General features: G+C 50.1%; 1 protein-coding gene across 6 annotated transcripts in view; it reads right to left on the reverse strand.

Moving 5' to 3' along the window:
* Positions 1-21566, reverse strand: part of CGNL1 (cingulin like 1) — a 69084-nt gene continuing 47518 nt past the window's right edge. For 4 of the 6 annotated variants that reach the window (XM_053272529.1, XM_053272527.1, XM_053272528.1 and 1 more), the window contains exons 12-19: positions 20086-20256; positions 17402-17563; positions 15760-15849; positions 11156-11239; positions 7547-7671; positions 6464-6572; positions 5599-5762; positions 3071-4810 (exon numbers count right to left, since the gene is read on the reverse strand). In XM_053272529.1, coding sequence (XP_053128504.1) covers positions 4489-4810; positions 5599-5762; positions 6464-6572; positions 7547-7671; positions 11156-11239; positions 15760-15849; positions 17402-17563; positions 20086-20256 — 1227 coding nt within the window. In that variant the 3' untranslated portion in view covers positions 3071-4488. The other 2 variants (XM_053272532.1, XM_053272531.1) reach the window with 2 other exon arrangements.

Genomic DNA, 21566 nt, shown 5'->3' on the forward strand with positions numbered 1-21566 from the left:
TTTGGCCAATGCAGTTTATTTCAAAGCGTCTCTCATCTTTTACAGTTGGGAATAACTGGAGGTAGCTGCAAAATGACTTGGTATTTTCTCACATGGCTTGAGAACACATCTCCATTTACGGGCACAACCCCCCAGGAAGTTCTTCTGCACAAGTCTTGGAAACCAAGAAGGTCTGCACAGGAGAACTTCCAAGTGGAGTCTGTCCTATACTTGTTAAGGCAAAATGTGGAAGAACTGCTAAAAAGAACTATATCCAGTTGTGTAAAATAAAGTCTATATTATAAAATTTCAGCACAAAAATAAATCACAACAGACTACATCTCTTGATTGTCAACACAATAGGCTTCCAGTTTCTTGATTCGTTCTAAAAATGCTTCATCCCACAGTGTCATGTCTCATTGATGCCGCTGGGTCAGGAGTTACATAGGGGGAGGGGAGGAGTGCTGATGAAATGAGAGGAAGACCCACAATGCTGGCCAGAAACCATGCATGCTTGAAAGATTCCCATTACCCCGTTTATAGGGATTTCTCTAGAAGCTGACATCATTGCAGGCAATTGACAACCCTAACCCTAACCCTAACCCTATGCATTGCCATGAAAGGAAGCCAGGCTCACATGGTGGCTGAGGTGGCACCCCGCCTCCAGCAAAGTCAGATGGGGCACCACCCACCATCTCCTTGGCAAGTCCCTCTTTGTTCCAGTGAGGCTTGCATGGGAGAACTTACCTGGGGGTCAGACCACTCTGTCACCTCCTCTGCTAGCCACTCTCAGGGCTTTGGGGCCTCTCTTCACGCCCAGACCTCCCCAAGCCTCTACCAGTCCATGGAAACTTTTACCCAGCATGAACAGAATCAGGCTGCAGCCCAGGTGATCTAAAACTAAGGAGCTGCCATTTTCAACCGAGTCTTCAGTGCCTGTGCTTGGGTGTGCTTATTCAGACACGTGCAAGCTATGTGGACTGCCTTCTCCATCGCCTTCAGGACTTGTCTATGGTGCTGCCCGTTTAGCGGCTGTATTGTGTACACACAATGGAGGCATGCAGGCCTGATTGTTTGGATTCACAAGGACTTGAAATGGCTCTGCATCTGACTCCTGTGAAGCCAAAGGCAGCTCTGGATCTTATTCAAAGCAGTGCTCTGCACGGATGCCACGTACCCTTTCAGCAAGACTTGTTCTTGTTTCACCCCTTTTAGTGCATCCTTTAGCAGCCTCTTACACAGGCAGCCTTGCAGAACTGGGTGGATTTTGCTGCTTCCAGGATAACTAAAGTCACCATAATTCAAAGAGAAACGTTCTCTTTGTCCCCACAGTGAATCGAAGCATGTTCCCTAGTTGCTAACAGAGAAGCATTCAAAGTCAGCTTATTCCCACTATGTTTTAACCATGGATTCCCAAAACTGATCCAAGCCTCAAGGTGACTCTAGCTAATGCAGCTTCCACCAAATGTAGCAGACTACCCTTTTGGAAACACTGCAGAGTGTGGCTGTGGAGAAAAGAGGAGCAGTGCATCAGTTAACAGAAGACAGCAACTTGCAACAAGACCTTTCAAAATAGACACAGAGACCCCGACAGCAGACTCGCAGACTCCTACAGATAAATGCAAGCAAGCAAGACCACCATAAAACAAGGCGGGGGGAAACTCCTTTCCCCACATGTTTATTCGGGCTTACAAAGGGCGATCCAGGAGGCCAGATCCACGTGTCAGAAGCCAACGTGTCAGAAGTCATGGCAGCTTTGGGGCTGGGGGAGCAAGTCTCTCCTGCCTCAGTTTGGGCTCCAGTCAGCTCTGCAGCACGGTAGCTCAAAGGCTTCTGACGTCACGAGTTCTGTGTCCACCTTGTGTCAGGTGCTTTGCTGGGAATGAGCCCTTGCTGATGGGCGGGGGACAGCTTTTGCATATCCACAGGTGAACCTCTTCTCCACAGGGAGCTCTCACGAATGGTGGAAGGCCTCAGCAGCTAAAGAGGCTCTAGGCACACTGCAGGCTGCGTGTGTGCTTCTGGAAACCCTGCTGCAACGCAAGGACATTCTGCATTCATCTTGAGATGGTCACTGGGCGTGGAATCTCCTCGCAGGAGCAAATTCCCGTCTCTTCACTCCAGTAGTGCACAATCAAATCTCAGATGGGCTATCCTAGGGCTACCCAACACTATCTGTGGAAGGCAAAGTGAGGGTGGCCTTGGAGAACCTGGGTATTAGAAGTACACACCTCAATGCTAAGACCTTGCTCCAAATGGTCTACACACAGCTCTGAGAGTAAGAGCTGTTCTGACTCTGCCACTGGGTCATCCCACTCACTTTGAGAACTAAAAACTTGCCTCTCATGTAACTGGCTTTTTAAACTTAAAAACCCACTATGATACTCCATGAAAATTTCTGCACTTTTCACATGTTCTATAAAACCACAGCTTTACAAAAAGTGGCACTAGAATGGTTCATAAAAATGTCTACTTTAAAATATGTACATTCCATACATGATTTCCTCCACTTACAGTGGTTAAATAATACCCTTTGCTCTCTTGTTTTATCTGTAGCATTCATTACAGATAGACTCAGCTGAGGTTCCTCAGCAGCAGAAATGCTCTTGCACCTTAGAAGAGAATGTTTAGTAAGAATCCTATTTCTGCTGAAGACATCACCATAATTGAGCTGTATGCCCTCCATGGTTTTAGGCACCTATGGTATTTCTAGATGGTTTGGAAGGCAAGTTATTTCTGGTTTAAAATGTTTATTTCTGATATTGATCCAAGTCTAAAAATGGCACACACTATGGAAGGCTAGTTAAAATTCTCCCGGCACTCCAGTTCCTGCAGCCATGGCTTTCAGGGGTCTGGAGTTCCCTAACAACTAGTTAGGGAGGAGCATCCATGGAGCATCCGTCACCCTGACAGAGTTAAGGGATTGCTTCATTTTTCGCTTTTGATGTCATCATCCTTTACATATTTAAATCCAGAAGGTGCTTCGTAAAGGCTCTCCCCATCAGTGCTGAAATCGTCCTCATCGTCCTCGTCATCCAGGTCACTCAGCATTTTACTTGAGGTCTTCCTGCGCCTGCTAAAGCAGAGTGACAGAAGCATGCAAGTGTAGATATACAGGGTGGTCAGTGTTCTACAGTACAAAGTGCCTGCCAACATGTGAGCTGCTTTTATGCAATATTTCGAAGACACTGGTTGGTTAAGAATATAAGAACATAAGAACAGCCCTGCTGGATCAGGCCCAAGGAGGCCCATCTAGTCCAGGAGGCCCATCTAGGCCACTGTGTTTCACACATTGGCCCACCAGATGCCACTGGAAGCCTACAGGCAGGAGTTGAGGGCATGCCCTCTCTCCTGCTGTGACTCCCCTGCAACTGGTACTCAGAGGCATCCTGCCTTGGAGGCTGGAGGTGGCCTATAGCCCTCCAACTAGTAGCCCTTGATAGACCTCTTCTCCATGAAGTTATCCAAACCCTTCTTAAAGCCTTCCAGGTTGTTGGCTGTCACATCTTGTGATAGAGAATTCCACAAGTTGATTATGCGTTGTGTGAAAAAGTACCTCCTTTTGCTGGTCCTAAATTTGGCAATCAATTTCATGGGATGACCCCTGGTTCTAGTGTTATATGAGAGGGAGAAGAATTTCTCTCTATCCACTTTCTCCATGCCATGCATGATTTTATAGACCTCTATCATGTCTCCCCGCAGTCATCTTTTTTCTAAACTATATAGCCCCAGGTGTTGTAGCCTTGCCTCATAAGGAAGGTGCTCTAGGCCCCTGATCGTCTTGGTTGCCCTCTTCTGCACCTTTTCCAGTTCTACAATGAACTTTCTTAGATGTGCTGACCAGAATTGTACACAGTCCAAGTGAGTTACTCCGATGTCTGCAAAGATATGGACATGACTGGTTGGAAAAGGTAATCTAGGTAGCTGGCTCCTCTGCAGTCTTGTGAACTGCAGAAGTTGCCCTGCACCTGAACAGGCATTCTAGTTCTTGGTTCTGGACATCTTCTCTTTGTGCAACTTGGCAAGCACAGAAATGCCTCCAGGGAGCTGTCCTCCTCCTTCCAAGGTAAGGCAAGAAGGAAGCTCCTTGAGAGTTCTACTGCAATGGCTCTAGAGCAGGGCTGCTCAACTTCGGCCCTCCTTTTCCTTTTAAAACTTTTTATGAAAGTGTTTCATTTTGGGGAGTGTCTTGGACTGTAATGTTTGTTCTTTAAAATAAAATGTTTTTTAAAAAATTCTTTGGCCCTCCTGCAGTTGTTGGCCTACAACTCCCATAATCCCTGGTTATTGGCTACTGTGGCTGGGGATTATGGGAGTTGAAGTCCAAAAACAGCAGGGGGGCCAAAGGTGAGCAGGTCTGCAGAGCAATAGCTCAGTCCGGTCAATGGCTGTAAATGGCAGGAAAAGGCTCCAGTTTGGACAATGAGTCTGGGGAAGGCTGAATGGTGGGATCCACTTACCAAAGAACGGATCAGACGATACAGGAACATGCTTTGCTGTGGAGGCGGTCTACTCAATTAGATGAGGTCCCAAGTCAGTTGGGAAAGGAGAAGGGATAGGGGGAGAGTGGGTCTTGAGGTCGCAAGCATGAACGGCCCCCTTTGCTAAGGAGGGTCCATGCTGGGTTGCATTTGGATGGGAGACTACATGAGTGAGCACTGCAAGATAATTCCCCTTAGGGGGATAAGGGGGCCGCTCTGGGAAGAGCATCTGCCTGCTTGCATGCAGAAGGTTCCAAGTTCCTTCTCTCGCATCTCCAAGATAGGGCTGAGAGAGACTCCTGCCTGCAACCTTGGAGAAGCCGCTGCCAGTCTGTGTAGACTCTACTGATCTAGAAGGACCAAAGGTCTGACTCAGTATAGGACAGCTTCCAATGTCCCTATGTTTTTCCTATGTAGTCCAGCATCATCTAGGGACTAAGGCTGGGAACTCCTGAGACAGCGTGCTGAAGACTGCTGGCATCTTTGTAATGTGTGATTTACAGACACACAAGTGCAGCATACACGGAGACAATCAGTAGAGACTCCTACAAGGCAGCAGACCTGCCAGCACACAGCAGAGCCTTGAAGAGAGACCCCAATGGGCTTCTTGCCTTCTGCTAACTCAGCAGCTCTCTCCCTGCCCTCCTCTCTGTCTCAGAGAGATTCCCCACTATCTCTCCGCCATTTGCTCCCATCAGCCAGTCATTCTGGGTGATTAATCAGGAATTTGTCTAACCAAGGGATGATTAGCCAGTAGCTGTGACAAGATGCATTAGTCAACAGGAGACTGCCACCCAAAATGTTATCAACATGCAAGGCTCTCCATACCCTTTGGAGCAGAGAAAGCTGCCTTATACTGAGTCAGACCCTTGGTCCCTCTAGCTCAATATTATCTACACTGACTGGCAGTGGCTTCTCCAGGGTTGCAGGCAGGTCTTTTCCGTAATGAGCTAGATGGACCAAGGGTCTGACTTGGCACAAGGCAGCTTTCTATGCCCTTATGTTGGGGCCACAGAGCCCCCATCCTAGAAACCACAAAGGCAGGCCTGCCAGTCTTGGAGAGCCAGGAGGGCAGAGGGAGGGCAGCCGCCTGGGATTCTAAGGCTCCTTTCTGCTGCCGCCTCCTGCTCCTCCTCACCTGAGTTCCTTTTTGACTGCATTCAGCTGCCCTTGGAGCTGGTCGTTCAAGTCCACTTGCTCTTCCAGCTCCCTCTGAAGTTTCTTCTTGGCACTTTCCAGCCTGTCTATTTCTTCTTCCGCCTCCTCCACTTGGCGCTTCATTGCTTTCAAACGCAAGCTAAGCTGTGAAAGGAAAACGGGCCAATTAAAGCTGGGGTGGAGAACAAGTTGTTACTCCTTAGCGATCCATGACCGAGGCTGTAGAGCAAGATCTCTGCCTCGGCAAGGCATTAATCACAGAAGTGCCACTTCTGTGAACAGGGCAAGGCATAACTGCTGCTGAGCACCTTCTGGCTGCAGCTCAGCCAGAGTCGAAAAGGGAGCAGCTGCAGCTTCCGAGAAGAACGTTTCACCTGGAGAAGGAGTCCGTGTGCGAGGTGGGAGACACATCCTCCTGCTCCCCATGCCCTTCAGAACATGCCTTGGACAGAAGAGGAGGCTGTCAGGGCCCCACGGCTGCAGCTGCTAGCTAGCACTGGGAAGAAGTGAGCCGAGCAGGAGTCCTGCTCTTCAAAGGGAAGTCTGAAGGATCCCGTGCCTGGAATATGTGGTGTAAACTAAACTCAACCAACCCATCTATATCTGCTTACCATTTATTCGGACCCCAAAGAATACTGAAATGTTAGCAATGAGAGAGAGAGAGGGCAGAAACCCCAAGCAAGGCAAGTGGGGCACAGTCACTGGGGCTGCGTGGCCAGGAGGGACACACGGGCAAAGGAATAGCACGGCGCTGCGAAGGCTTTGATACCCCACTCAGTGTGCTCTGGGGGCCCCGGACAGCCCCATCTGAAGCACATCAGCCTGCCAGATCCTTGGCATTCTACCTGGTCCTTCTGGTCTGTCAGGGACAGGTGTTCATCATCCACTTGCATCACCAGCTCTTTCACTTTCCTTTCAAGCCTGCGGTTACTCAGCTGGAGGTTAGCCCGATCCCTGGAAGAACAGGAGGGGAACACACATGCATGGGAACCTCACCATGGAGGACTCACCTTGCAGACAGGGTCTCAGACTCCTGACGCACGAGGCACACTCTGCCTTTCATTTTCATGCAGAACGCTTCAGCCTTGCATCATGGAGGGTTTGTGCTTGTGCAGGAGAACGTAAGAACGAGGCACCCTCAGATGAGCCCCACCTTGTCATTTCTGCAGAGGGCAGAGGAGGGTGTGTGCCACCCTCAGAGAGCAGGTAATTCTGCCGCAGGTCTCATTGAGGAGTGATTGTTCCATTCACATGTGAGGCAGAGATGGGGCGAAATTTCCCTTCTCTCTGAAGGATGACTGGAGCAGTGGATCGGGCAGAGACCCAGCAGGAAGACTCCTCCCTGAATCTCCTGGAAACTCACAGTAGCCTTTCACAATCCCACTCATTGCTTGCGGCACAAAGTTTGGGAATGACGCAGCACGTTTCTAGCGTTCAGGGAGTACTTCACATGCATTAGCCCAGCAGGCTCCTTACAACTGACCTGCAGTGTCATCGGTACACTTATGCCCCTTCCGAGGCTCACCTGGAGAGTTAGTGGCTGCGAAGGCATTTGAGCCAGCCAAGGCTCAACCCTCTTAGGCAGACGGGGGGATCTGTTCTCTCAACCCTCCTCTTGAAGCGACTGAAGGAGGGGGGCAGTGAACTCACATGACTCCAGAGGAGCCCCCTTTGGAGCAGACTGAAGAGTCATCCAGTGCAGCTCTCTATTTTCAACAACAACCAGCCAGATGCCTCTAAGAAGCCCACAAGCAGCCCATGAAGGCAGCAGCCTTCTCCTGGAGTGGCTCCTCAGCACACTGCCTCTAAACATGGAGGTTCTATCATGGACACCCACTATTCAGCTAGGAGGACTTCTGCATCTCTTAAAGCTGCTGAGAGCCTTGTGGAGATGCAACTTCCCTGGAACTTATTGGGGGTCACCTTACCGCTCTTCATTCTCTAGCCGCCCCTCCAGCTCCACAATCCTGGCTTCCATTTGAACCACGAGCCCTTCTTTGTTGGACCGGTAGGAGCCTTCAAGGTGAAGGATTCGACTTTTCAAATCTTTGTTCTGGAGTAAGAAAGTGCCGAGTTTATTGACTAGATGGAGCTGGTCCAAGACAGAAGACCCAAAATGGCACCTCCTCCCACTGATCAGCTAGAGGCACAGTCCATCTGGAAAACCTCTCACTAAAATAGGTGGGAGCTTCCTTGTGGATCGTGGCCTCTGGCTCAAGCCTTTCCATCTCTCACTCTGCCACCCTTAAGGGTACATACTCAAAGTCCACCTCATTGCAAGCCCTCTGATTAACACACATGCAAAACTGACCTTAATGGAGAAGATCCCTCAAAGTATCCCATGGTTTACACTGTGTAAAATTTCTTAGAAGTCAGATCTCTGCTGCAGCAAATACAAGCATCCAATCTGACAGGGAGAGGCCACCACATCAAGGCAGAGCACCTGCTTTGCATGCAAAAAATCCAAAACCCAGTCCCTGGTGGGATCTCCAAGAAGGGCTGGGAAAGGCCATCCTCTGCTAAGACCCTGGAGAGCCACTGCCAGCCGGTGTAGACAATCCTGGACCCTCCATGGGCCAATGAGTAGAAGACAGCTTAATATCTCCATTATGGTGATCGGGTGATTGGGCATGTGAAGAGAACCTTTTTATCAGTGGGTAAGCACAGCTTTCTTATACATAGCGGAGAGGGGGGAGATTCCAAGCAACCCTGACAAGACCCTGAGAGGTCATAGGAACATAGGAAGCTGCCATATACTGAGTCAGACCATTGGTCCATCTAGCTCAGTACTGTCTACACAGACTGGCAGCAGCTTCTCCAAGGTTGCAGGCAGAAATCGCTCTCAGGCCTATCTTGGAGATGCTGCCAGGGAGGGAACTTGGAACCTTCTGCTCTCCCCAGAGCAGCTCCATCCCCTGAGGGGAAGATCTTACAGTGCTCACACACTTCTAGTCTCCCATTCATATGCAACCAGGGTGGACCCTGCTTGGCTAAGGGGACAAGTCATGCTTGCGACCACAAGACTAGCTCTCCTCTCTTCAGGGGGTTTGGACTGAAGTGTCCACAACATGCAGATGACGCTCAGCTCTACCCTTCCCTGACATCAGATCACAGGGAAGCAGTGGATGTACTGAATCGGGGGCTGGAGGCAGTGATGGGCTGGATGTGGGGTTGAATCCAGACAAGTCAGGGGCTGCTGGTCAGCAGGAAAGCCAATCAGGACAGGGTGATTCAACCAGCTCTGGAAGGGGTGGCACTCCCCTTGAAAGCGCAAGTGTGCAGCTGGGGGGTGGGGTGTTGCTGGACCCGGCTCTGCCTTTGGATGCTCAGGTGGAGGCGATGGCCAGCAATGCCTTTGCACAGCTTCTGGACGTGCACCAGCTGCATCCCTTTATTGAGAAATCCGATCTGGCCATGGTTACCCATGCCTTAGTTACGCCGCAGCTGGATTGCTGGAATGTGCTGTACATGGGGGCCACCCTTGAAGAATATCTGGAAACTTCAGTTGGTGCAGAATGCCATTGCCAGGGTCCTCTCTGGAACTGCTCGCTCCGAGTATATGTCACCTATTTTGAAAGAGCTACCCTGGCTGAAAAATGGTTTCCAGATCCCTTTCAGGGTGCTGCTTATTACCTTGAAAGCCCTTGGCAGTTTGGGCTCTGGATACCTGAAGGAGCACCTGCTCCCACAGCTTCTGCCCACCCAACAAGGTCGTCTGGGGGCCTTTGCTCCGTGTGCCGACACGGAGAGAGACGAAATTGTCCTGCACGTGGGACAGGCCCCCAGCTCTGGAATGCTCTCCCGGTGAATGGCCACTCTTTGACATTTGTGGCTGCTTTTTAAAAACAACTAAAGACCTTTTTATTTGTTCAGGCTTTTACCACTCAGGGGCTGCCAAGTCGCTCAGCTCTCCTGCTTCTGTTTTTTTCAAGGTGGTTGTTTTTTGGTGTTTTATTGTTTAACCGATTTTTAGGCTTTATATGCAATTTTTATAGAATTTTATTGTATTTTAACTTTTGTACACTGCCTTGGGAGGCTTTATGAAAGGTGGTATAAAAACTGAATAATAAATAAATAAGACCCAATAAGTCTCCTTTTAGAAGTTTATCGCTATTGATTATCTTTGGGGACTAGAATCTCTTTGTATTCACCACCATTTGCACTATCTTTCAAAGGGATTTAAAACTTGATAATGAAAGAGCAAGAAGCTGAACAACGTGAAACATCTACATTTCTCAACATGCTAGAAATAGCACTTTTGAAAAGGAAATCAGCTGTAGTGGAGCAGTGGGGAATCAGCTTGCCTAGGGAGCAAGAGGCTGTTAGTTCAAATCCCCGCTGTGAGAGTTGCTGTGCCCACCAGAATTCCAGGTTTCACCCCGGTTTCAAGCATCTCACCTGGATTGCTTAGCCCACCCAGAGTCACCCAGATTTCAGCTTTCATTTCTTTGCTAAAAAAAAAAAAAAGCTAAGCTCTTGTAGAAGCAGAGTTATGGAGCAAAACGTGCAGTCACTATTCTGCTCAACCACTGGACTTGGATTAAAAGAGGAATAGCACAGGATGCTAGCTGGAAGGGTTTTACTTTTAAGTACAGTAATCCCTTGAAGAATGTTGCCTTTGGTTTTTTTTTTATCAGCAGGGGATCTGTATCGGGCAATTGAGAAGATAGTTTGATTTTGATGTAAATCACTGCCTGCCTACCAGGCTGTGTATTGTGATGTTTAACTTTCTTGGCTTTACGATCAATGCATGCCTACTTAGAAATAAGCACCCTTGGTTTCAATAAGATTTTCTCTCAAATAAGTGTGTACAGAATTGCAGCCTTAATTAAAAAGCTGTGCTTTTTCTTTCCTTTTTTGTTCTGTTGCTGCTGTTAACATGTCAGGGAAAGTGGTCAGGCAAAGCTATCTTCCTCAACTATTGTTGGTAGCTATCCAGAGCAAACACAAGTCAACTGAAGAGTGCAGCTGCTAATTTGCATGTGCAAAAAGCCAATTTACATAATATGCAAATTAGGCACCGGGATTGGGAAAGCCAGAATATAGTAACCCTACTCACTGGTGTGCTTCCGAGACTGTGCCTAGTAAATATATATGTTTGTAGTCACCTATGTCAGGCAGCAGCGATAGAGGAAGGTGCTGGAGGCGGATGTTCAATTCAGTGACAAGAGCAAGGGCATAATCTCATACTGCCTGGGCAATGGTAAACCACTCCAAGAAAACCACATGGCTCTGTGGTCACCAGGAGTCAACACCGACTCAACAGCACAATCTTTCTTTCCCTTTTTGAAAAGGAAATGTGTCTCCTTTTGGATAGCCAACCAAAGAGCAGGTCTGCCACTAGGTGGCACTCTGAGTTTAAGCTTGGATTCCGCCTAGGTGATGGGCCATCCACTGTCATCACTCACTCGACCCAAGCTTGGAGGCACTTTTCTTAAAGACTAGTCCGCACATCCCCCATTGCTCAGCCCTGGTGCGGAGGGTGATGAACCCAGAGCAGAGTGGAGCCCCCGCAGTCACATTCCGAGCATCCTTACCTGTCTTTCCAGTGAAATCTTGTCACACTCCAAATCCTGCCTAGCAGCTCTTTCCTGGAGTAGTTCATTCCTCATTTGCTCAATCTGTGGTTGGGAAAAGAAAAAGGGGCTGAGATTACCCAACTGTAGCAACAGTCACTCTCTCAAGGATTCAGATTTCTACAACTTAACAGTCCCACAACTTCTGGCCAGCAGTGCTGGACCTGGCCTTAGTGGCTGGGCAGTCTGCAATGGACAGGCAGGGCAGAAGCAAGATAGGATTGGTGGGGAGGGGCAGAGTAGGCAGATGAGAACTGGAGGAACCGATCCGGAAGCATCAGGCTGTTGTAGAAGCAGTGGGAGAGGAAGGAGACAGTTCCCAGGTGCAACGGGGCTGGTGAATCAGGCAAAAGGCACTAGCAGAAGAGGAGCTGGGCCACAGTGGGGGAAGAGGGGCCCTCAATGGCAGGTGGGGAAGTTCAAAAGCAAACCCAACCCAGAGGTCTGGCAAGCACCCTAAGCAGCTGTTCAGCTCTGGTTTGTGTTCATTTATATCCCACTCTTCCTCCAGGGAGCCCGGAGTGATGTACATGGTCATGTTTTCTCTGTTCCTAGGGATGGCAGCTAGTCCTTAGCAACATCCCATGAAATGCCCATGCAGCTAGGCCACACCCCCTTTGCTCACTGTGGACAAGATCCAGCTAGGGTCACGCCTATCCTGCCCTCTGACCCACCAGCTGCTGCTGTTGGACACTCACAAGCAGGGCACGAGAGTGGATGGTTGCCCCTTGGTACAGGTGGCCAGCATTGGGCACTGCCGTGCAGATTCCATATGGGCTATCGTGCCTATTCACCACTGACATCCTCCTCCTATGAATCTGTCTCAACCTCTTTTCCATCTAAGGAAGCAGACACCCCACATTCTGTGGCAGTGAATCCCATAGTGACTGAATCTTCTGGCACAAGAGGTGTGGATGGCCAGAGGGAGTTGAAAACGGCGGTGCCCCTCCTGTAGTGAGAGTGTCCTGGACAAGACACGTTTGCCTCTGGCCCTCCGTGGGCTTCCGCCTGGGCCGGGAGAAATCTCGGCTGCCTCTGGCTCTGGATGCAAGCCTCCTCCTCTCTCTTCCTGTCTCCAAAACCTCTAAGCCATTCTAATTCCATGACAAGAGGAAAGTCTTAAGTGTGTTGCTTCAGACAGCACCTGTCCCAGCTGGATAGGAGGCATTGTGGGGAGCAGACGCACTGGATTCTGTGTAGCTTGATTAAAGACAACCATTCCTTGGACGGGGAGCAGCTGCAGGGCTGGTTGTCAAGGAAAAAGTAATTTGATTTTTAATAGCTTTAAGACTGCTACAGCTGCCGTTTTCCAACACAAACCGTTCTTGCAAAAGGGAAAAGCAGGAGGAAAATAAAATATACGCCTTCCTGTTCCCCTAAACCGGCTGACTCAGCAGAAACGTTCAGCTGCTCAATAAAAAGGGAGCTAATGGGAACATCAATGCCTGGCTGCCAAAAAGGAGCCTTCCCTTCCCGCATTTTCATTTGCCTGCGCTGCACACCTGCAGCAAGCGAGGAGCAGATGTGTGGCCCCCACTGGGACTGCTTGGTGAAAGGAAATGAATGGCGCTGTCAGCGGAGCGCCATCCTTTGCTCATTTACTCGGCCATCGCCATGGAAACGGGCCTCATGCACAGATACTAGACGATCTTCTGAAGTCAATTAATTCATGTGCAGACTCTTTTTTCCTGTAGTTGTTGCACACCAAGAATCCTCTGAGGCAGTAAGCGAAAGGGAGCTATTTAACTTAACGGTAAGGAATGACTGATTTAACTTAATGGTAAGGAATGACACTGGGAACACAACTGTGTGAGACACTGAAAGAGGGCCATCCCGCTCTCTCTGTGTGTACACACACACACACACACACACTCTGTCCCTTGCCTTTCAGCCTTTTAGGTGATTGGCAATATTTTTGCATTCCGTAGGTGTGGGCTTCCATGTGAAGGTCTCCGAGCCGAGACTTGAACCCACCCCCAGAATCCCACCCATCACTCGATGCCAACTCTTGCAGGCGGCAGCCAGAATCTTCACAGGGAGGAGGTTCAAAGGAATAGCCCACCACCCTTGCCCCTGTTATCAAGGCAGTTCGGGGTGTCTTGGTGGGGGAGCAAACAGCCAACTCCTGCCAGATGGGCCTCCCCACAGAAAGATCTGAGGGGTTGCTGCAGGCATGCAAGGAGCACACCCGCAGCCAGAGCAGAGCTCCAGGCCACTCCTTGCGTCGCAATCAAGACCCCATTCAGGCCATGCCAGGCTGGGGCTGTGGATGGCCAGACCTCCACCCAGGCTATAAGCAGGGCGTTCTCCTTCTCCTGAGGGTGGCTGCCACACATCAAAGCCGGGCCTGAGCAAGACTGAATGCTGGAGCTGACAGGCAGCAGGCGCAGAAGCGTGGAAGGCCAGGCCAGCCTTGGCCCCGAACCCAGAGGCGGGTGGGGAGAGACTGCCTTCCCCTGGCAGGGGCTGGCCGGGCATCCCTCTCTGTGCTTGAGGCGACACCCAGGCAGCTCACCAAGTGGGGCCCCCCTCTCAGCCCAGGAAGGTCCAAGTGCAGGCCTCAACACGGAGGCGTCCCAACAGAAAAAGCAACTGCCATTCCTGAGCACTGCTGTCACTCCGCCCAGAAGGCCCCTCCTATTCTGGAGTGCTGGGCTCCTGGATCCCAACTCTACTGCTTCAAGCAGTGCTATGCCTGCAGACAGGGACACCACCCTCACACTGACCCCCAGAGGTGGCTTCCTAACATGCCCTCTCTAGCCCCAGCTTTGATGCCAGCACAGCAATGGGCCTGTGTCTGTCATGCATGCATGCATGCATTCATTCATTCAGTGTACATAAATATTTATATACCGCACTTCTTAAGGTGGCTAAGGGCAGATTACATTCGAAATCAAACACACATCATAAAACAATTAAAATAAAATAAAAACATTTAAGCCAGATTAAAACTAAAACTAGACATCATTAAAAGCCAGGCTAAAAAGACGGCTCTTGAAGGCTCTCCTGAAGTTCTCCAGGAAAAATCATCCTCTGACATCCATAGGGAGCACCTTCCACAACCCAGGGGCGACAACTGAGAAGGCCTGGTCCCAGGTGGCCACCAGATGAACCAGTGGCACCCGAAGATGGACGCCTCCTGATGATCATAGGGAGGGGTCAGGATCCTGTAGAGAAAGGCGCTCCCTCAGGTTACCCGGGCCGAAGCCTTTCAGGGCCTTAAAGGTTATAACCAGCACTTTGTACTTTGCCTGGAAATATGCTGCAGCTGCAGCAGTTCACTCCCCAGGAAACATGGCCTGTGTGATGACCTGTGGTTACAACCACAAACAGATGGACTGGCAATGGGCAGGATCTCACGGCGTTGTGCTGTGCATCCTACAGCAATGTTCCAATGGGTCCTTTCCTCTCACAGCCCCCCCAGGGTCAGGCCACCATGATGCCCATCTGCCAACACTACTAAAACCAGATGGGCCCCAACAGCATTCAAAGGCAGTATGTACACATGCAGAAGGGTTTGGTCTCCCAATTATGGCCAACTGCAGCAGCAGCAGCAAACTCCCCAGAAAACAGAGGCAGCATTTTCTGTGTCCTGCTGCATGTCGCGATCGACGGTTCTTCATTGCAGTGAGAGAAGGCAGTGGCTGGACCCCCAGGCACGAGTGAAGGTGCACGTCCGGCTCCAGACCACCTCCTCAAGGCTGCAGATCAAGCCTCGGTGAAAGGTACAGAAACAGGCCAGACCCTTTCCTTTTGTGGCCAGATGACAACCACCCTAATTGCCGATGTTTACCAAAACAAACCCATTATGGACTCCTCGCCTGATTGTGGATGCTCAGCAGACCATGAAACAGTGTCCTGGGAATCTCTTCCCCCTTGGCTAGCCCAACCCTGATTCAGAACAAGGCCGCTTCTGTAACTCCCGCTTGAAATGAGGGGCTCCGGACCCTTTGGGAGAAACACCTATCTTGCCCCAATGAGGCAACCTGCCGGCTGTCCAGCTGTGGTGTAAATTTCCCTTTCATTTTCAGAACTGAAGTCACAGCAGCATCTCCTCATGCTCTGATCGCAAAGGACTTCTGGCCTATGAAGGGGCTGCAGCCTAGGAAGTGTCCCCACCAAACCAGGGGGCCTGGCCTCAGATGGGGATGAGCTCGTGGCACTCAAAATCACTGCAGAGACCACGTGGTCTCAGAAAAACAGGCGGATCACAGACTGCAGCTGCACAGTTATGGCGTTTGTTACCAAAGGAGGTGGTGAGAGGCTGGGAGCAGCAGGACCCATTTGTGGGTCTATCAACAGCTAAAGGGAACTTCCACATTCAGAGGCAGTGTTCAGTGAGCTTGGAAGAATGCAGGATGTGACCATCACCAGTGGATGCCTTGTGCAGCAGCAACAGTATTTAGCCCACTCATGCTGCTCCATTGTACGGGGAAAGTTGCTGCTGGTCTGGCCCCAACCATCACCACCTAGAGGGTCGTCAGCAACTTTAACTTGCTCCCCACCCACCCCAGCAACTGGCCAGCATTTGATGACGGGACACTTTGTCCTCTCCAATCAAGTACCTGCTCTCTGCACCGGCTGATTCTTTCTGACAAAATGTCTGAATTGTTCCTTTCTTCTTCAAGCTCGAATTCCAGTTGAGACATCTTGTCCTAAAAGGGAGAACACAGTACAAGCTCCGGGTGGGCCACTGTGGGAAACAGGATGCTGGACTAGATGGGCCTTCTTGGGCCTGATCCAGCAGGGCTGTTTTTAGGTTCTTATGTCACGGGGCTTCAAGCAGAGCTACTGAAGAGCTCCCCTTCAAGGTGACACAGAACCCAACATGCAAGACACAGAGAAGGGAGCCTGCCCAAGTTGCAATCCCTGAGTCATGAGAATTCAGAAACACAATCTGTGTCAGAATTTAAAGAAAGATCCCACTCAATCTCAGTGTGAAGCTCTCAAGTTTAAGGACAAAGTCAGCCATGAACTGCAGCGCCATGTTCTCCAGGACTGTGTGCAAACGCAGCCAAGACCTGCTGCTGCCCATCGTCAGTGGGGATGCTATCGCACTACATGCCCGTGTCTCATACTAGCCATGGAGTCAGGGGCCTTTGCCAACCGAAGCACAGGCCTCACAATCCCCTTCCTGTGGCTACAAAAGGGAAAGTGGCGGGGACGGGTTGCCTGGAGGTTGGGCACACCCCTGCAGAGCAGCTGCTGTGCCCATAACCAGATGGGCTGAATGCAACTCAAGGGCTCACTTGGGGCAGCAGCATTTGCAGGGGGCCAATGAAGCGGTGTGTGACCCAAAACATGTCCCCCCCCCCCGGAGCCCTGACAGCCACAGGGGCAGGTCCTGCTCTGTCCCTCAGTGCCAAGGGAACTTTGTGCTCTCTCTTGCACGAGACTGCCAGAACAACAGGAGAGGGACATGCCATGGAGATCTGGCTGCATTTCAGTAACCAGAAGGCCACATCTGGATCCTTTATCAAATAGCTGCCACATGGAAACCAAATGAAGCCGGGGGAAAGGAGGCAGCACTGAAAAGGCACTGAACCTAGAAGGGAGAACCATAGTATGGACCTCAGTTGTATTATTATTATTATTATTATTTTATTTTACACAGTCAGACAGGTGTTATTGACTGATTTGTTTTATCCAGACATCGAGTCCTTCCCAAGGACCTGGGATGCACCATCAGCCAATTACAAAAAGCAGCTTTACTGGGAACAGCCTATATTCTGTGACGATATCTATAACAACAGCAACAACATTGACAATAAAATTGTATTATTATTATTATTATATTTTTTCATTTATATCCCGCTCTTCCTCCAAGGAGCCCAGAGCGGTGTACTACATACTTGAGTTTCTCTTCCACAACAACCCTGTGAAGTAGGTTAGGCTGAGAGAGAAGTGACTGGCCCAGAGTCACCCAGCTAGTTTCATGGCTGAATGGGGATTTGAACTCGGCTCTCCCCGATCCTAGTCCAGCACTCTAACCACTACACCATGCTGGCTCTCAGTTGTATGGAGCCCAAGAAGAAACACGGCCAGATCAGAGCTCCCTTGGAGCCCTTGGCGACACTCGGGGTATGGAAAGCTCTTCACAGGCCGCTGAAGCAAGAATGAGCTTTTGCTGTGGCCAGCCATGCAGCACGACTCTGCCCAATTGTGCACGCACAGACATCCACCCCACACAGCTCCATCTCCTCCTACCTCCACGATCTTGGCTTGTCTTGCCCAGTCTTCTTTCAAGTGGCTTTTGGCTTCCAGTTCATATTCCAAGGCTTTCACAGTCTGTTCCAGAATCTGCGTTTTAGTAATAGCCTCATCTTGGGCTCTCTGGTGATCCCGTAATTCTTCTTCCATAAAACGCATCTAAAACCAAAGGAAAGGTGAACTGTCCGTCACTCTGGGCTGAGACAAACTCACTTCTGTCTTCTGAGCAGCAGACAGTACAGGTGCAGACAAAAACACATTCCTCTTGCCGGCAGAGATCCGTGGGCCCAGCTGAGCTGGAAATCTGCCTCCCCTCAATCCAAGCTTGATTCAGACCTGCAATGGGCCTGCTGGCAGCTCCCCAGAAGACCAAAGGGTCATCCTGTGGGCAAACGGGCTTGCTCCCTGCTGGAGTGCAGGCCTCTTATAAGGAAAGCAACCTTACCGTGAGGTTTAAGCCACCCAGCCAAAGTGAAAACAGCTTAACCATTTGGCGGGGGGGTGGGGGATACTCAATTTCTGAGGGGAAGAAAAGGAATCTTAGGATACAGACACGAGGGGTGGGGGGAAGAGGAAGAAGAACTGGGCACCGGAAGAAAAATGACTAGCTGATGTAACCATCAGTGTTGGAGATGCCAGGGATTGGGACCTCCGGCATGCAAACGTGTGTACTCCTCCTCCACTCCACTGCAGCCCCTTACTGCAGAGAGAACTCCTGGTCTTTCTGCTTTCATACCCTGGAGTGTTGGTGGCCGCATCATTGAACAAAGGGCACTAGACAAGCTCCACAAGCAAAACTCACTGCAGTTCTGGGCAGCAGGATGCAAGCTGGTAAGCAGGGTAGTCTGACACCAGCTGGAGAGGCAAGAAAAAGCTCCAAGGAACAGACCAATAGACAAAGACGCTTGTGGAAAGGAACTGCAGCTGGGCCATTAAGAAACGGGCCAGTCGTGGCCTGACAGGCACTGTCTCTGCCAAGGTGTCCTGTGCTCATGAACAGACTTTTAAGGTGACTCCATAAGCACTTCATGTGGAAAGAGGATGTGAAAACTACGCTTTCAAGGGTGGACCCTGAATCTCTGCCAGATCTGGTCCCTGGATGCAGTTCTAGGAACGTTGTGCAGATGACTAATCCTTACACATTTTTTCCACATGGAACTGTTCACACAACTGTGTGAAAAAAAGGTCTCTGTGTTAATGTTAAGTCTAAAGCATCCCTCACCTGTTCATGTCATGAGAGGAGAGCTGGTCTTGTGGTAGCAAGCATGACTTTTCCCCTTAGCTAAGCAGGGTCTGCCCTGGTTGCATATGCATGGGAGACTACATGTGTCGGCACTGTAAGATATCTCCCCCCCTCCCCCCAGGGGATGGAGCTGCTCTGGGAAGAGGATCTAGGTTGCAAGTTCCTTCCCTGGAAGCATCTCCAAGAGAGGGCTGAGAGAGACTCCTGCCTGCAACCTTGGAGAAGTCGCTGCCAATCTGTGCAGACAATACTGAGCTAGGTGGACCAAGGGTCTCTGACTCAGTATGTGGCAGCTTCCTATATCAAGGACCATGTGCCTTCTTTTTTCCAGCCACAAGATGGCAGCACTCCAGTGGCTTTGTGGGAAGGGATGGTGTGGCAGATGGGGAGGCAGGTGTGCTGCTCAGACAGAAAACACATGTTTATTTCCATAACCCAGGCACCTAGCCACACTCGCCCAGCTTTCTAGCACTTCTGTACATGGTCAGTTCTCCTGGGACAAGGAGCCCTCTCACCCACTCCAGTCTTTGCACAGCCAGCTAGTGACGCTCATTCAAAGTGAGGAGCAGAGCGCCTGTTTAAGTGGAGGCTCCTGGCTCACTTGTCAAGAGCCACTTACTAGCACTCTTCTTGAAGCCAGAAATGTGGTGATGGCCAATTGCCAAAGCTAAACAGGCCAGAGTGGGCCGATCCAGCCGTCACGTGGAGACCTCGCACTAAAGCTCGGCTTTGCATGCCGTCACTTAGCCCCCTGCCCCCCTGTCTGCAGAAGCCCCACAAGTATTCCACTCCTGACTGCAGTCAGAAACAAGCCAAGATGGACTGTCATGGTCGAACCAACTGATCTCGGCTTCTTCTGCCTCAAAGGTGAAAGGTAAATTGCAATCTGAACCCAACTTTAAACCTGACTGTGGTTTCTTTTGCAACTTTGGATAGAAAAAATAAAGTGATTTTTTCCCCAGTTGTCCCCTGCTTGCTGAGCAAAGAGGCACCTTTTCAAAGTAGTGACTCTCTTTCTTGAGCAGGGGGAGAGCAACTGGCCCTATCCACCCACAGCACAGCATCCCTCCAGTGGCAGCTGCTGCTGTCTGTCTTGTTTCTTTTTTAGATTGTGAAAAAGATGTTTCTTTTTTAGATTGTGAGCCCTTTGGGGACAGGCAGCCATTTTATTTTATTCATTCAATCATGTATTTATTTATAGCTATGTAAACTGCTTTGAGCTTTATGAGATAGACTGGTTCTAGGGCCTTCCCTTCATCCATCTTTCCCCCCACAGTGTGGGGTGGCTTCATCAGTGTTCAGTAGCACGGAGTGATGTCATAAAGGGGCACCAAGTCAGATATATGGTTTCCCCAGAAAACAGTGAATTAAAATATCCCCTCATTTGCATAAAATTTGCATTGAATTGACAAATGTCATTCTGCTCCAAAGCCATTACCTCCTCCTGCATTTTGATGGCTGTCAGGCGTGCCTTTTCTAACTCAAGGTTTTTGTCTTTCAACTGTCTCTGCGTCTCAGCAAGTTCCCTGCGGTTCTTCTCCTTGTATTCATCAAGCTGGTTCTGGAGCTCTTGGGTTGACGTCCGGGAAACCTCTACAATTTCAGCCATCTAGCAAATCAGAAAATAAAGGGGGGGGGGAGGGGGGAGAGAGGAAGAAACAAGGAGTGTTCCAAAGACTTCCAAGGAGGAAATGCATGCACCCAACCTCTGAGCTCAAATACAGAAGCCCAAAGAGCAAGCTGCCAGGAGATTTCTTTTTTCAGCTTGAGTTGCGCACATAAGATGCTGTCTAGTCATCAGTAAATGTTTGTACCAACCAAATGGCCACTGGAGTAGAGAGAGAGAGAGAGAGAGTGTGTGTGTGTGTGTGTCCCCTTGCTCTGACCCCCTTCGCGAGCACTTAGAAGAAGAACTCTTTGCCCAGCTGAAAGGGGAGCAGACCTGGGCTACGGCTGCCCCCCATCTTGGCCATTTGGCCTCCACCATGAGAGTCGTGATGGTGGCCTTAAGAACAAGAGAATCTGGCTTAGTAGGTGACAATTGGCCCTGGCAGTTCTAGGACTCTTGACAAACATTCCAGTTCCGCAAATTATATCTGCACAACAAAGTCCCTAAGGCAGAGGGGCTCAGAAATGAGTCCCCCAGCGATGTTGCCCTACAACTGCCCCCTCAGCCTTCCATCTCAATCCACAGCCCTTTGCTGAGCTTCCACTTCCTTCTCTCTGACATTATTTGATGGCTGGATGTGCAGGGAAAGGGAGAGGAGCCTAGTTGGGAAGTGCCCTTGCGCATGGGACCAGTGGCTCAGGCAGGAGAGCAGAGGGGGCTTCTCCAACGTGGGTCCCCATCTGTTGGGATCACCGACCCTGCTTGGCCAGGCTGGTACTGCAGCCTAGAGGGCGCCCTCCATATGCAGAGCTCAGCACCTGGGTGCTTTCCAGTTAGCCCCTCAACAGTGGCAAAATGCTTCCGTTCAGGCAAATCGCATTCAAAACATAAATAGCAAAGCGCCCAGCAGGGGGAGCAGTCTCGTGAAAACTAACAACCCCCCAAAACAGCAACCTTTTTACGCCGGATATACGACGTCATAGCACTATATTGCAGCGATTAAATTCGAAACAGTGCATTGGAAATATGAACGGCACCCTGCTGTCAGCATAGGCATTGCGATGTTACAACTCAGGAAGAGTGGAAGCACACTTCAGAGATTCGTCGTGACCCGCTTGCAGGGTCTAATCTGGAAAGCGCCCAGGCGTTTAATCTGCATTGTGATGCTGACAGCTTGCTTTGATGTACCCCTTTGTTTCTCTATGCAGCAACAGCCCTGAACCGCTGAGGTTTAAAAACGACAGAACGCCAACATTTTGTTCTTAGACTTCTTGGAAATAAATCATGAATTCTCCTCCAGGAGTGACACC

Source organism: Hemicordylus capensis, chromosome 10, assembly GCF_027244095.1.
Source record: "Hemicordylus capensis ecotype Gifberg chromosome 10, rHemCap1.1.pri, whole genome shotgun sequence".
Classification (NCBI taxonomy): domain Eukaryota; kingdom Metazoa; phylum Chordata; class Lepidosauria; order Squamata; family Cordylidae; genus Hemicordylus; species Hemicordylus capensis.